Source organism: Siniperca chuatsi, linkage group LG4, assembly GCF_020085105.1.
Source record: "Siniperca chuatsi isolate FFG_IHB_CAS linkage group LG4, ASM2008510v1, whole genome shotgun sequence".
In the NCBI taxonomy this organism is placed as follows: domain Eukaryota; kingdom Metazoa; phylum Chordata; class Actinopteri; order Centrarchiformes; family Sinipercidae; genus Siniperca; species Siniperca chuatsi.
Window position 1 is genome coordinate 911266 of NC_058045.1, and position 13735 is coordinate 925000.

Genomic DNA, 13735 nt, shown 5'->3' on the forward strand with positions numbered 1-13735 from the left:
ACTACAGTGATTGTGTGTTGGGCCCTTCCACAATGCAGGTGACCTACACTCAATGCCATGCCTGAAGGCATCCTATGTAGACACAGACGGAGGACAAAGTTACCCAGTTTGGCAACCACTGCCTTAGATGAAACACTACCAGCTCTTTCTGGGGTTTTTTGTTCTTTTTTTCATAGAAGATAAACGTCAAACCCCTCCATTCCACCATCAACGACCATATTAGTCTAGCAGAAGAAATAGGTTTCCATGTACCCACATAGCACTTTTTCGTACCCTGGTTTTTTAGGACCCTAATGCTTTGTTTCAGAAAACCAGTGACAAAGCTACAAAATGGCCAAGTGTGCCCAGCTACATTGTCGCAGAGTTGTTGTTGAGGTGTTGCTCAAGCACTCGTTGACATAGTCATGGCGTCAGCTAACTTAGCTAAATAACACTACCACAGCTAGCCACTGTGTGTTTAAAAATGTGCATTATATACCTGGTACTCCTGTAATAGCTGCGATCCAAGCTGCGTTTTTTTGTTAGTTTCACAGTTTAAAAAAAGGTAGGGTAGAATAGCACTGGGAACTCGCTATTGGCAAGAATACGTTTTTCTTCCATTTTTAGATGGAACGGAACAGGAATTGTGGGGAGAGAAAAGGGGACTGGAAATGGTGAAAAAAACATACGATGCAATGACAAGTGTCGGGAGTCAGTTTGTTGCTTCATGTCACTGGCTTCCAAGGAAAATGGCTTGTAGCCTGTTGTTTTGTCACCTGTACTCTAATCACAGCATAAGGTACAAGGTACAAGTTAGGTTAATTTATCATTTTACAACTCAGGGTTGTGAAATGAGATTTAAGTTGCAGTTCCCTTTATGCTACTCACAGAAACAGACGTTAAATACAAAAATGATATACAGCAGATGATGAATAATAATAAGTCATAAAAATGAAAACTATTTTACATGGTGGAGTGTTGAGGATGAATTTTGCAGTCTCACAGCCTGAGGGAAGAAGCTGCTCTGTAGTCTGGTGGTACGGCAGCAGATACTTCTGTATCTCTTTCCAGATGGCAGCAGAGTGAACAGGATGTGGCTGAGGGGTTACTGTCCTTTAGTATCCTTGGGGCTCTGCAAAGGCACCTCACCTCACCGATATCACTGATGCTCGGTAGGTTGGTAACAATGATCTTCTGACCGGTTTTAATCACCCGCTGCAGAGCCCTCCGGTCCTGGGCCGTGCATATCCCATGCCAGTTTGTGATGTTTCTAGACAGGATGCTTTCTATTGCTCCTCTGTAAAAGTTAATAAGAACTTGGCACAATTTTGCCTTCTTAAGTTTCCTTAAGAAATACAGCCAGGGTGGAGATGTGAGAGGACCATGTCAGGACCATGTAAGGTTCTCTGTGATGCTGATTCCCAGGAACCTAACTGTTCACCTGCTCCACCTCACTCCACTGATGTAGACAGGAGTGTGTGTCTTTGCCTCCTTTTTCCTAAAATCAACAATCAGCTCCTTGGTTTTGCTGATGATGAGCAGTAGGTTGTTCGTTGTACACCACCCTGCAAGATTGTTGATTTCCTCTCGATATGAAGTGTTTTTTGTAATCCAGCCGATGATGGTGGTGTCATCCGCAAACTTCATAACAGAGATGTCTCCATGTCGGTGGTTGCAGTCACGAGTGTACCGCGTGTATGAGTGTACAGGAGGGGGCTGAGGACACAGCCCTGGGGGGCTCCAGTGTTCAGCACTAGAGTGGAGGAGGTGTGACAGCCAATCTGAACTTTCTGGGGTCTGTTTGTGAGGAAGTCCAATATCTACTTACAGAGTGTGGTAAGCCCAGAGTGCTAAGTTTTCCAATTGGTTTCAGAGGGGTAAAGTGTTGAATGCTGGGCTGAAAACAACAGCATTCTGATGTCTGTGTTGCTGTTCTCAAGGTGTGTGAAGACTGAGTGGAGGGCAGTGGAGAGCATGTGATGTTTTTGATCACCTGCCACATATCTTTGGTGTTGTTGGTGTTGAGGTCTCTCTCCAGTCTCTGTTGATGTCTCAGCTTTGCCTCCTCAATGCCAGCTTTCAGTCTTGCTCTGGCAGTGTTGTAAGTTTCCTTGTCACCAAACCGAAAAGCAGCTTTTTTGGCTCTGAGTAGAGCCCTCACCTCTCCATTCATCCAGGCTTTCTGGTTGGGGAATTATTGGGGATGATTTGTTGATGTATGATGTCATTGATGATGTATATTCCTCAAGGTTGATGTGGTTCTCCTGGGTGGCAGCATCTCTGAACATGAGCCAGTCTGTGCACTCAAAACAGTCCTGTAGAGCTGCTGTAGCTTCATCTGTCCACACTTTGGAAGCCAGAGCCTTCAGTTATCAAGCTCCTTTCCTGTGGAATCAGATCTCAGTTTGGGTTTGGGAGGCAGACACCATATCCACATTTAAGAGTAGGCTTAAGACTTTCCTCTTTGATAAAGCTTATAGTTAGGGCTGGCTTGGGTGAGTCCTGAACCATCCCTTAGTTATGCTGCTATAGGCCTAGACTGCTGGCAGACTTCCCATGATGAACCTCTTTCCTCTCTCCTCCTCTCCATCTGTATGCATTTTTATCCTATTACTGCATGTTACTAACTCAACATCTTCTCTCTCCCGTAGTTTTGTGCTTTCTCGTTTCTCTCCTCTCTCCTTCTGTCGCATTCAGCAGGTATTGGCTCTGTTACTAATACTGACATTATTTTTCCTATAGCTGTCATTCCTATTATTACTAATTTATTAATATTAACACTACAATTACTATTCTACTATATATATATATATATATATATATATATATATATATATATATATATATCGTGCCCCCCATCACTCTTTCTCTCAAAACCTAACACAGTGAGTCTGGTTCTGTCCATAGTTTCTGCCTCTTAAAGGAAGTTTTTCCTTGCCAGTATCGCCAAGTGCTTGCTCATGGTGGGATTTGTTGGGTCTCTGTAATAAACATTATAAAGAGTACGGCCTAGACCTGCTCTACAGGAAAAGTGCAATGAGATAGCTTCTGTTATGAATTGGCGCTATATAAATAAAATTTAATTGAATTGAAATTTAACTTTTGTATTTGTTCCCATGGTGGGGATGTGAACATGCTGGTGGAATGTAGGTAAACAACAGATCTGAGGCCTGTTTTGATTAAAATCACCAGCTATAATAAAAACACCATCCGGTTGTTTTGTCATGTGACTGCAGATGACCTCATACAGTTCCTGAAGTGTGTTATTTTAATTTGCATCTGGAGGAATCTAAACAGCAGCAGCAAAGACACTGGTGAATTCTCTGGGCAGATAATATGGTCAACATCTTAACAGTAAAAATTCCATTTCCAAATGTGGTAAACATTTTGCATCCACTTTGACTACGTTTGAGCACCAAGCATCATCGATGTAAACACAGAAACCACCTCCACTTGTCTTTTGGGAGTCTTGTGTTCGTTCAGCGCGGAACAGCTTGATCCAGGATGTTGTGATGCAGCCAGGTCTCAGTAAAGATGAGGGCACAGCAGTCTCTGATTCTGAGTCTTATTTCATCCATTTTATTTTTCTGCGACCGGACATTAGCCAGGAATAGGCTGGGTAGTGGAGCAGCCTTAGTTCCGACCTGGGTTAACTTAGCTCTTATCTCATTCCTCTCTTCCTGTTTGGGACACACCACTTGTGGTGACGTTAGGCCCGACTGGACTGGCTGTCTGGATAGGGGATGCCTTGAGCAGTGATTGTCTCCAGGTCCACTGCACTTAATCCAATCCCTGCACTTTCTTTTCCGATGTTGATGAGTTATTACAGTCATAAGTAATAGGTGCTTCAGTAAGCATTGGGCTGCTGTTCATGCCAATCTGTAAATACTTATGATTTATGTATGGATTTTTTGTGTGTTGCATTTTAGATTTTTCAACTTTGTTTTGATTGTACTTTCATTGCAAAGACATTGCAAAAAAACAACCCAGCGGGTCACTTTTGATGAGGTGGAGGTTGATGATAAGATGGATGACGATGATGATCAGTGAATTTGGGTTTTCATGACTTTTGCTTTATTATTATCAGATTGCCATCTATTTTAGTTAGTGATTGCCATGAATTTTATAACCTTGCAGCTGATATACAAGAATAAACTAGTTTCATTTGGTTATTGCAGGAAACTATTGCAAAACAAAATAGCAAAAGCACCATGTCAATGACCTTTCCAGTTGATTCCTGGTGTCAAAATTATATGAAAAAGTGGGTTAATTTGTGTTTGTATGTTGTCTGGTTCAAGAGTCATTGGCTGCCAAACAAACCGCATGGACCATTAATTGACCATGGTGACATCAAAATTTTTAACTAGACACCATTAGGGTCCTAAAAAAACTGGTTAGAAAAAATGCAATGCGGGTACATGGAAACCTATGTCTCCTGCCAGACTACATACCATAATACATCCATAAAACATAAAAACCAGCTCATAAAACAAAAAAACAACTAATCAGCCAATACTAGAATTTTAAATTAAAATTTTATATCTTTCAAAGTAACTCAAAAGCAACACAAACAATGGCATGTTTTTAACAACTTCCAAACTCAGAACAAAATGGCAGCACCAAAAAAACAGCATTCAAATTCATACATTCACCTGAATCAATAACTGCCCAAATCATTTTTCCTATAGCCTAAGAATTACAAATATGTTTTAAAAAGTAAACCAGTAACCGTTCAGAAAGAGCAGCCATAAAATAACAAAGCTTAATTCATAAAATCAAAGTTGTACAATAAATTGATCAAATTGGAATTTGACAGTCACACTGACAAATTAATCAAACACACCTTATCTTTGTAGAACCATCGTAAGATCGGTTGGGGCGAACCTCGGACAGTGAACTCTATGCACGTGTCATGACGGCGTTCTGGCTCCTTCAGCTTCACGATGGAGGGAGGAACTGAAAAGACAAAAGAGAACAGAAGGACTGAGCACTGTTCACTTTGTAATTGAAACAGAGGAAGACAAGACAAGTATTTTATTGTATTACAATGTCACATGTACCTCCTCTACAGTGAAGCTTATATTGTCTGTCATTACACTTGATGTATTGTTGCAGTACATGAAAGGACAAGAGATGAAAAGAGAAAACACAGAGATGTAAAGAGGGAGAGACCTCGATTATTATTTTAATATGCTGGCCTCATCACAATCTGTTCCAGTCGATTTGGAGTGTGTGAGCGTGTGTGTTCCTGATCTCGTGTTTCTCTCTGTTGACTGACAAAACTGTATCTAAAAGCAAACACAGTTTGCTGTTTGCTGCAACGGCGTCACTGTCTTACCACAGCCAACTGTAAGAAATTCAAAGAGAAAGACGATTGCTGTTATTACACACACACATCCTACAGGATATGGATATATGATCAGGGTTGCTTGCATGATTTTCAGAAGCTCCAGATACTCAAAAATGATTTATAGAGTATATGTCTGACACAAAGTATCACAGAGTAAAAGGAGCTCTGGATGAAAAACCCTTGGATTTTAGTAATTGTCCAGTAAAATTAATAAGACTAAAGCCATGCTGGCAGCACAATGCTAAAGTCTTTTCGGTTGCTCTGTCTGCTGGATGTGTAAATAGGAAACTTTTTACTAACACATTCACCATATCACCTTTAATAGTGTAAATTCTGTCATAAATTTGATTACCCTAGAGGGGGGTCACGAAGTTCTTTAGAAGCCAAATTTTGGGTTGCAATGTTTCTGTTCTGCTCCACTACCAGCTCTTTTGTCTTGCTGATGTTTAGCTGCAGGTGGTCGATGTTACACCAGCCGACAAATCTCTCCACCAGACTCCTATACTCATTTTCGTTGTCCCCAGTGATGCAGCCAACAATGAATGAGTCGTCTGAGAACTTCTGAAGGTGAGTAGATCCAGAATTGAATCTGAAGTCAGATGTGTATAGGGGGAACAGGAAGGGAGACAGAACAGTTCCCTGAGGTTGTGCCTGTGTTACTATCCAGCATGTCTGACTGGCAGCTCTGGAGCTGGACAAACTGCGGTCTGCAGGTGAGATAGTCTGTATTCCAGCATACCATGGCACAGACCACATTCATGGCTGTAAGCTTCTCTGCAAGCAGGAGTGGCTGAATGGTGTTGAATGCACTTGAAAAGTGTCCTGGGCCTCTCCAGGTGAGAGTAAGCCCTGTGCAGTAGGTAAATGATGCATAATGTTTTCCATAGGGAGGTTTGAAGAGGTGACAAAGAATGCCAGCCAGCTGATCAGCACACCCCCAGCAGCTGTGCCTGGGCGGAGTCTCCTCAGCTCCCTATTCACCTGGTTGGTAGTGATGGTCAGGCAAGTGTAGGAGCTCGGGGGGGCAGGGCTGATGTTCAGGACAGTTTATTGTTGCAGGCGGGAGCAGCAAGGGATGGAGGGACGGAGGGGGGAGAGCACAGGAGAGGGGTGGGGCTGGTGGGGTGTGATGGGGCACCTGAGTCAAACCTGTTGAAGAGGACGTGAAGTGCAGAGTACATCCCAATTTGTGAAGTCAAAGCAGTCCTGTAAGACTACCATGGCTTCCTCTGACCATGTTCTAACAGTCCTGGTGGTGACTGGGATGCATAAGACAGGCATGTAGGTCGCCACTAGGTATACTGTACTAGGTTGTGATCAGTGCCTTACTGACATTTGCATACAGTAAGTCCAGTGTTTTATTGTCCCTTGTTATGCATGTCACATACTGGGTGAAGTTGGTAAGTGTGGAGGAGAGGGGGACATGGCTGAAATCACCAGATGATGATAAGGGCGTTTGGGTCCTGCGACAGTTGAGTGGATGACATCACAGGTTGCGGCTGCATTCGCAGACGGAAAATAATCAACCACAGCAATAGCATATTGCGCCATGGTAACAATTATGATAGCAGATGGATAGCAGTGTGCAGTCAGTGCTGTTTTTACATTTGCACACATGAGAGCTTTATATTGATAATGAAAACAAGTGGTCTCACTATTTGGGAGTTTAAAAAGGCTTGTTGTGGTAGACTCAATAAAAAACTGTATTTGCTTCATTAGTCAGTATTTCAACAGCTTTTTACCATATAATCCTGCCGGTGACAAGTATTTTTAAGGCCACTTACGTCATTTTGACTGTGTTTTATGTTTGTATCCAAGTTTGGTGCATTCGGTTGTGCCAAATAACATTAAAACAAACAAAAAAAAATCTAATCACTCTGCCACTCAACTCTGTTTGCAGCATGTAATCACATGTTTTAAGAAACCCTGAAAGCCTGCTCTGTATTTGTCATGTTTTGATCATGAAATCAAGTCATTGCGATGATGTCAGTAATTTGTCACAATTTGTTTTGAACTGCATGCAGTGAGGCCTTTCCATGAAGTAAACACATAATTATATTCTCAAGGAAGCATTTTTATAATCATTATCCATTATTTCCAGTCAGAAAAAGTCTACCTCTGCTGAAGTGACTTTCTACAGAACAGCTCGCTGTTCTCTGGTGAATTGATAAGCACTACAACATTGGCTGCAAGCCCAAGACATGGATGAATGGGATGTAACTACAGCAGCTAGCTGTCTGCTTGATGTCTGGAAAACTACAATGGCATGGTCATTGTTTATGTTGATATACGGCACTCATATAGAGGTAGTGAGGATGTAGCACAGGAGCATCAAATCCCTACTGCTGTGAGGCCCCCTTGTGCTCTAAATACTGTGAACAGCAAAGAGAATTCAGGGACAGGGACAAAGACAAAGACAACAGCAATGACTAACACAATAACAGAAAGACAAAGGCAATACCAGTGAGAGATCATTTCAAAACAGACAAGTAACAAGAGAGAGAAACTCTACAATAGCAGAGGTAAAGATACAACATCACCAAATCAAATGCACATCAACAGCTGTGTGTTAGCCTAAAATGACAGTAGACAGCTGACATTTTTTGGCTGAAATGAAAAATGTAACCCGCCTTATCCAACAGCTGACAGCAACACATACATTCAGATAAACAATAAGCTGGGAAATGTAGCACACTGCACTCATTAACTGTCATTAACAGATGGCAGACACTTTTGGCACAAAAAGAACCTCACAGTGTCATGGGAAAGACTGCAATACTTCCATAAATGTCACCTACTGTGTATTGTCTGTGTTTCTGAGTGTCCAACCTACTAGGCTATTTGTTCCACACTGAACCAGGTTGGGTTCCAGGAGGGGCTATAACTATTATTTCCATGATTCAATAATCTGGTGATTATTTACTCAATCAATTGATTGATTATTTGGTTTGTAAAATGTCAGAAAAATGTCCATCCCAGTTTTCCAAAGTCCATTCTGACATATTCAAAATCCAAAGAAAGTTGGTTAAAGGTGGGCTATACGATTCTGGAGAAATCCAATACTATGATAATTACGATGATATAGAGCAAACAACGACACAGCAAATAATATAATTAATGTGAGCTAGGTTGTGGGTTAGCTTAGCTAGATTGTGGGTTAGCAAACTGTCGCTACAGTTTCTGCTGCGAAGCTATGAGAGAAAACGAGACGATTTCCCAGAGCCAGCACAGCAGCTCCAGACAGCGACGCTCACAACTCTCCTGCTGCTATAGCTAACATCACAACAACAGCACAGCTTGGCAAACTAGAGAGTCAGCTGAATGTCCGTGGGCAAGTCGTTTAACGTTACTGACACACAAATCATGGCTGGAATAGTGTTGTGTTGCTTGGTCCGAGCCACTTTGTTAATTTCCCATTAACAAAGCCAAGGCTGAGTACTGTCAAACACCAGAGTTTTTTTCAGAGCACACACGAACGGACAGCTAGCGGACCGTGAGGAGATATTCGCTGAATTTGACAAAAAGATGTGTACTGGATTAGAATCGCATACCCCACCTTTAATTATCATAGAAAGTGTGGGGACTCCACAGACAAAGTCATTCATTTGGGTGATTGTTAACTGAACTTTTGTTAGGAGACTGCCTTCTCTTTTGTCCCACAATCCTGAGAGCCATTGAACGCAGCATTGGTCAGTCTGACCTGTGACCCGGATTAGTAAGCCTGCCAGCTAACTTTACATGCTAACAGGAGCACGAAGCAAGTTAATGCTGAGCAGTTAACTCTGTAAGGACAACCACAGACAGAGCGACCGGCTTCCTCCTCCACAAGCGGACACCGCACCGCAAAAGATGCTTCCACAGCGGAAGCACAATTCTTGGGCGAGACGGCGGAGAGTAACTTTACAGCTCCCGCTTCACATGTTCCTTTGTTTCTGACCAAGTGGGTTCATGCTCGTGCACGCGAGACATACGAAGGCAGAACAAAGAAACATACACACATTCCTTTTGGCGTGTACCCAGACCTGCGCACACACACACACCCTTTGTTCTGTAGTTTAGTGTTTAGAGTTAGTCTTCATATTGTGTGCTTTATCTGTTGAATAAATGCTTGTGTAGAATTATGCCGGCGTCATTACTGTTTCACAACAATGAGTAATTTGCCAACCTCTTCTATGTTGAACTCCAAATCCTTCAACTGACTAGCTATCAATTGGTAAGCTGGTTATAGTTATTAATTTAATTATTAATCAGAGTTCCAAATTGATAGTTTAGTGTATTTTATGAGACTAAATCAAATACTTGGCTATCATTTCGCTTCTTTAAGAAGAGTGGTGCCCCCGAGGACTTTATTCATTAAAGTTATTTATAATTATCTTTGATAATTAATCGATCGCACCTACACGAGTGGGTGCCCCCCTTTAACCATTGTAAATCAGTAAACAGTAGGGCTGTGCCACATCCCATCAATTTCAGCAAACATCCCATTATTGATTTAATGCAAAAAAGTGAAGGTATCAAAAAGGAATTACTACGTTGCAGTTAAATATTTGACCATTTATTCCAACATAAAATAAAGCAGTAAGTAATGCCATGACAAACACATGAGGACGTCTTATTCTGGTCACCCACACAGGCGAATTCAGTATAATATAAAACATGAAATAGACTGTAGTCCAGCACCAGTAGATTTCACTGTAGGCTTTTTTGTACATGCATATGATTGTACTATCGGCATCGCTGCCACAAATAAATAAGAAAATGAATAAATGAAGAGCAATCTAGCAATTTTCCAAAAGAGAATGAAGACTGCCAATGAAGATAATTCTAAAATGACCAAGTAAGAGCCAATTCATTTTTAATCAGAGGTTTTCCAAACTGGTTCAGCTATGAGGTAACACAGACAAGTGCTTCAGGTCAGCTTAAAACAATCTGGAGGCAGTGTATTAGCAAACATCAATATCCCAGTTTTGGGTCTTATGCTGATTTTGATCATATTTTTAAATATTGTTTATATGTAACAAACCAGGATATTCATTCATATACACGATTCTGGCAGATTCTGATCATTTGCATCAGTGCAGGCATGTCTTTGAGGCCTCCTCTCTATCCTTTCTGTATTGACTGAACTGCATAAGCAGTTACTGTAGGAATGCACTCAGTTTGACTGCCTGGACACTGCTGTCTTTTGCACTCTTTTCTCATCTTTCTGATGGAAGAAGAGAGAGACAATAGTTTATTCTCCACATTACTCGTGTTGGAGTTTCCTTTCATTTCACTGTGTAGATCATCCTTTAATCATTCAGTCATTATTTGATGTATTGACCACCTATGTAACTCAATAGTTCAACATTATTTAGTTTCTTGGCAAGCGTTAGATGTTCAGACTGAGTTTTAAAGTATGTAAAAATACTCTGCTATGATTAATATTTTGTTTAGCATGGTTATCACACCTAAAAAGTAAAAATACTCTGAAAAGAGGCTGGAAGCACATCTACTCTTTGTCCCTCATTGAGAAATTCTGGATCTCTGAATGCCCCGCCCACCATCGCTGCATGTTAGTTTGACCGGTGCTCCAGGGTCCAGTATACATCCAGAAGCTGCACAGCCTAACTTAGCATAAAGACTGGAAACAGGACAAAACAGCAAGCATGGCTCTGTCCAAAAATAAGGAGTCTTGTCGTCACCGTGAGGTTACCAGACAACCAGCAGAGACTCCAGGGAGGCACGGCCCCCGGCCAGGAAATGGTCCGACAAATAACCCTGTAAAAACCATATTTTTATGCTTTGGTTTTTGTACAGATTAAACAACAATATCTAATGTGTTCATTTGTGAGCTTTTGAAGTGCTGGTAGGCAGAATGCTGATTAAGGTCTTTACATGCCACAGTATCCAGCTTTCGATTACAGTTCTCCAACTAGAATATTCAAGTTTTTTCAAAACCAAGAAAAGGCTCCAGGTTTCTGAGAGCAGGATATGTTTACTCAAAACCTCAGAACACATAATCAAGGAACTCCAGACAACTGATCATAACTGTGCATGTAAGCACACTTACTGACTGTTGACAACTTTTAAACTCTGGCCAGATCAGATCCAGGCCTGTGAATAAAAAAAAAAGTATTTATGCTTTATAACCCTCTTGCAATATTGCTCATGTCCATTAGCTAAATATATTACTAATGTATCATTATCATAACAACAAACCACAGAAATACTTACTACACCTCTCACAAATCAATAAACAATCCAGCTGTGTCCAGATGCACAAAGAGATGCATGGATGTAAAATGATGAATATATTGTGGTCTGAGTCATCTATCCTGCCAATCCTGCCAGTAAAACCATCCAAGCTTCAAATAGTTGTCAGGTAGTGAGCACAATTTTATAATAATAATAATAATACATTTTATTTATAGAGCACTTATCAAAACAAAGTACAAAGTGCTTCACAACAAAAGAAATAAAGTACCATGGTGAATGATGAAATACATTAAAAAGCAACAAAATAAACAGTTCAGGTAAGATCAGGATCTGCTTTCAGATAAAAATGTGTTTTGAGACGAGACTCAAACGAAGACTCTGACTCAGACAACCTAATGTCTTCGGGCAGGTTGTTCCAGAGCCTCGGGGCCCTGATGGCCAAAGCTCCGTCCCCCTTAGTTTCCATCCTGGACTCAGGAACAGACAGGAGACCCCTGCCCGAAGATCTCAGACTACGTGAAGGTTCATAAGGGATTACAAGGTCTAAAATACAGTCTGGAGCCATGAAGAGCCTTAAAAGTAATCAACAAGATCTTAAAATCAGTCCTGAAACCAACAGGGAGCCGATGTAAAGAGGCTGAACCAGGTGTGATGTGGTCGCACCTCTCGGTCCTGGTTAACAGCCTTCGTCATATTGCTTACCCGCAAAATTAAATTTCCGCACAGAGCAGCTTAAAATAGTTTCCTCAGTGGCCCGGTGCTTTTAAATTCAAGCCTCTGGGTGTATAGCAAGATATATGCATGACGCGCGAGTGGAGCACGCACTGAAAATAGATTCACGAGTGTATTACATTATCATGCACAGCTTTGCAGTGTGCATGAGAGTGAGTGTGACATGTATGCCATATTCTTCCAAAACATTTTAATCTGTACATATTAGACACACCTCTTAACTGAGTACATCGATAAGATGAATAGATTTTTGCAATATACAACTAAACGTGTCCTCTGCTTCATCCACAGAGCGTGGGATTGAGTAGCGTTTGATAAAAACTACAATGACCAGCTGTTGTAGGAAATTACTGAGCCTTTAAAGAAAATGAAACTATATATTTGTGAGGTGTTTTTTTAAAGATTTACGTCTTCAGTAGGAACCAATGGGCTTGGGGCCACAGACAGGAAGTACTGAGAGATGCACTAACACATTGCTGGTGTGGGTCTTTTCATGGGATTTATTGACAATAAGAAACATTTACAATAACGGCAATTGCTTTTCACAGAAATGCAATTAGCATGTATGATTTCAAGAAACGTATGTAATTTGCATATGAAAACATTCATGCAAACAGCTCCTTTTGTATGTCACATGAATATAAACACACAAAACCCTGATGCACACACACGCGCACACACTCTGTAGGTCAGATGTGTATGGTTGTAATGATGATGGATGGGCCTGTTCAGCAATATGAAAACACTAATAAGTGCTTTCCTAGAGTGACCATTAAACAGCTGGCACTCTGCGTGTGTATGTATTCACTGTGTGTGTGTGTGTGTACTTACAGTGAACAGTTAGCTGGACGGAAGCGTTGGTCATGCCCACTATGTTGGTGGCGGTGCAGGTCAGCAGGAAGTTGTTGTCGTCTCTGCTCACATTGACCAAAGTTATGTTGATGGAATGAATGGTGTTGTTGTCGTAGACTCTGGCCTGGAGGGAGAGCAGCATAAAATAAGAGAGCGGGCAGGACTGTAGCGTGGGGGCAGGCAGGTTCACTAACGTTGTAAGAAAAGGTAGTGTACATTTAGGCTTGCTAAAGAGCCAGCAGGCTCATTTAGCAGCATTGTGCTGCATCCACGCAATGTTGGCCGAATGGGCAGAACATGAATCACGCATGGTGATCCCCACTGTTAGCCCTGTACTTATTTATCAGTCATTTAAAATGCCTAAATTAGCTTACTGTGTTATGTTTTTGGAGCAGTTCATTAACATGGCAAACCAGATACAAACAAACCATGTATAGCTCCTTTTAAATGAGCTGAACTGATTGTATTAGAGTTAATACTGGATTTAATGTAGCTGTAACTGCCAGCAATGGGGGCTTTGCAGCCATTTTGCCAACAGTTCGTTGACACTTCTTTAGTTCTTTTCATGAAGTGGAAGATATTATAGCTGTCAGAAATTCCCAATATCTCAGCCTCAGAATTACA

General features: G+C 41.3%; 1 protein-coding gene across 1 annotated transcript in view; it reads right to left on the bottom strand.

Moving 5' to 3' along the window:
• ntrk3a (neurotrophic tyrosine kinase, receptor, type 3a) overlaps positions 1 to 13735 on the bottom strand; it is a 286883-nt gene that overhangs the window by 135791 nt on the left and 137357 nt on the right. The window contains exons 7-8 of the mRNA XM_044193839.1: positions 13091 to 13235; positions 4823 to 4935 (exon numbers count right to left, since the gene is read on the bottom strand). Of these exons, the coding sequence (XP_044049774.1) occupies positions 4823 to 4935; positions 13091 to 13235 (258 nt within the window). The remainder of the gene's footprint in view (positions 1 to 4822; positions 4936 to 13090; positions 13236 to 13735) is intronic.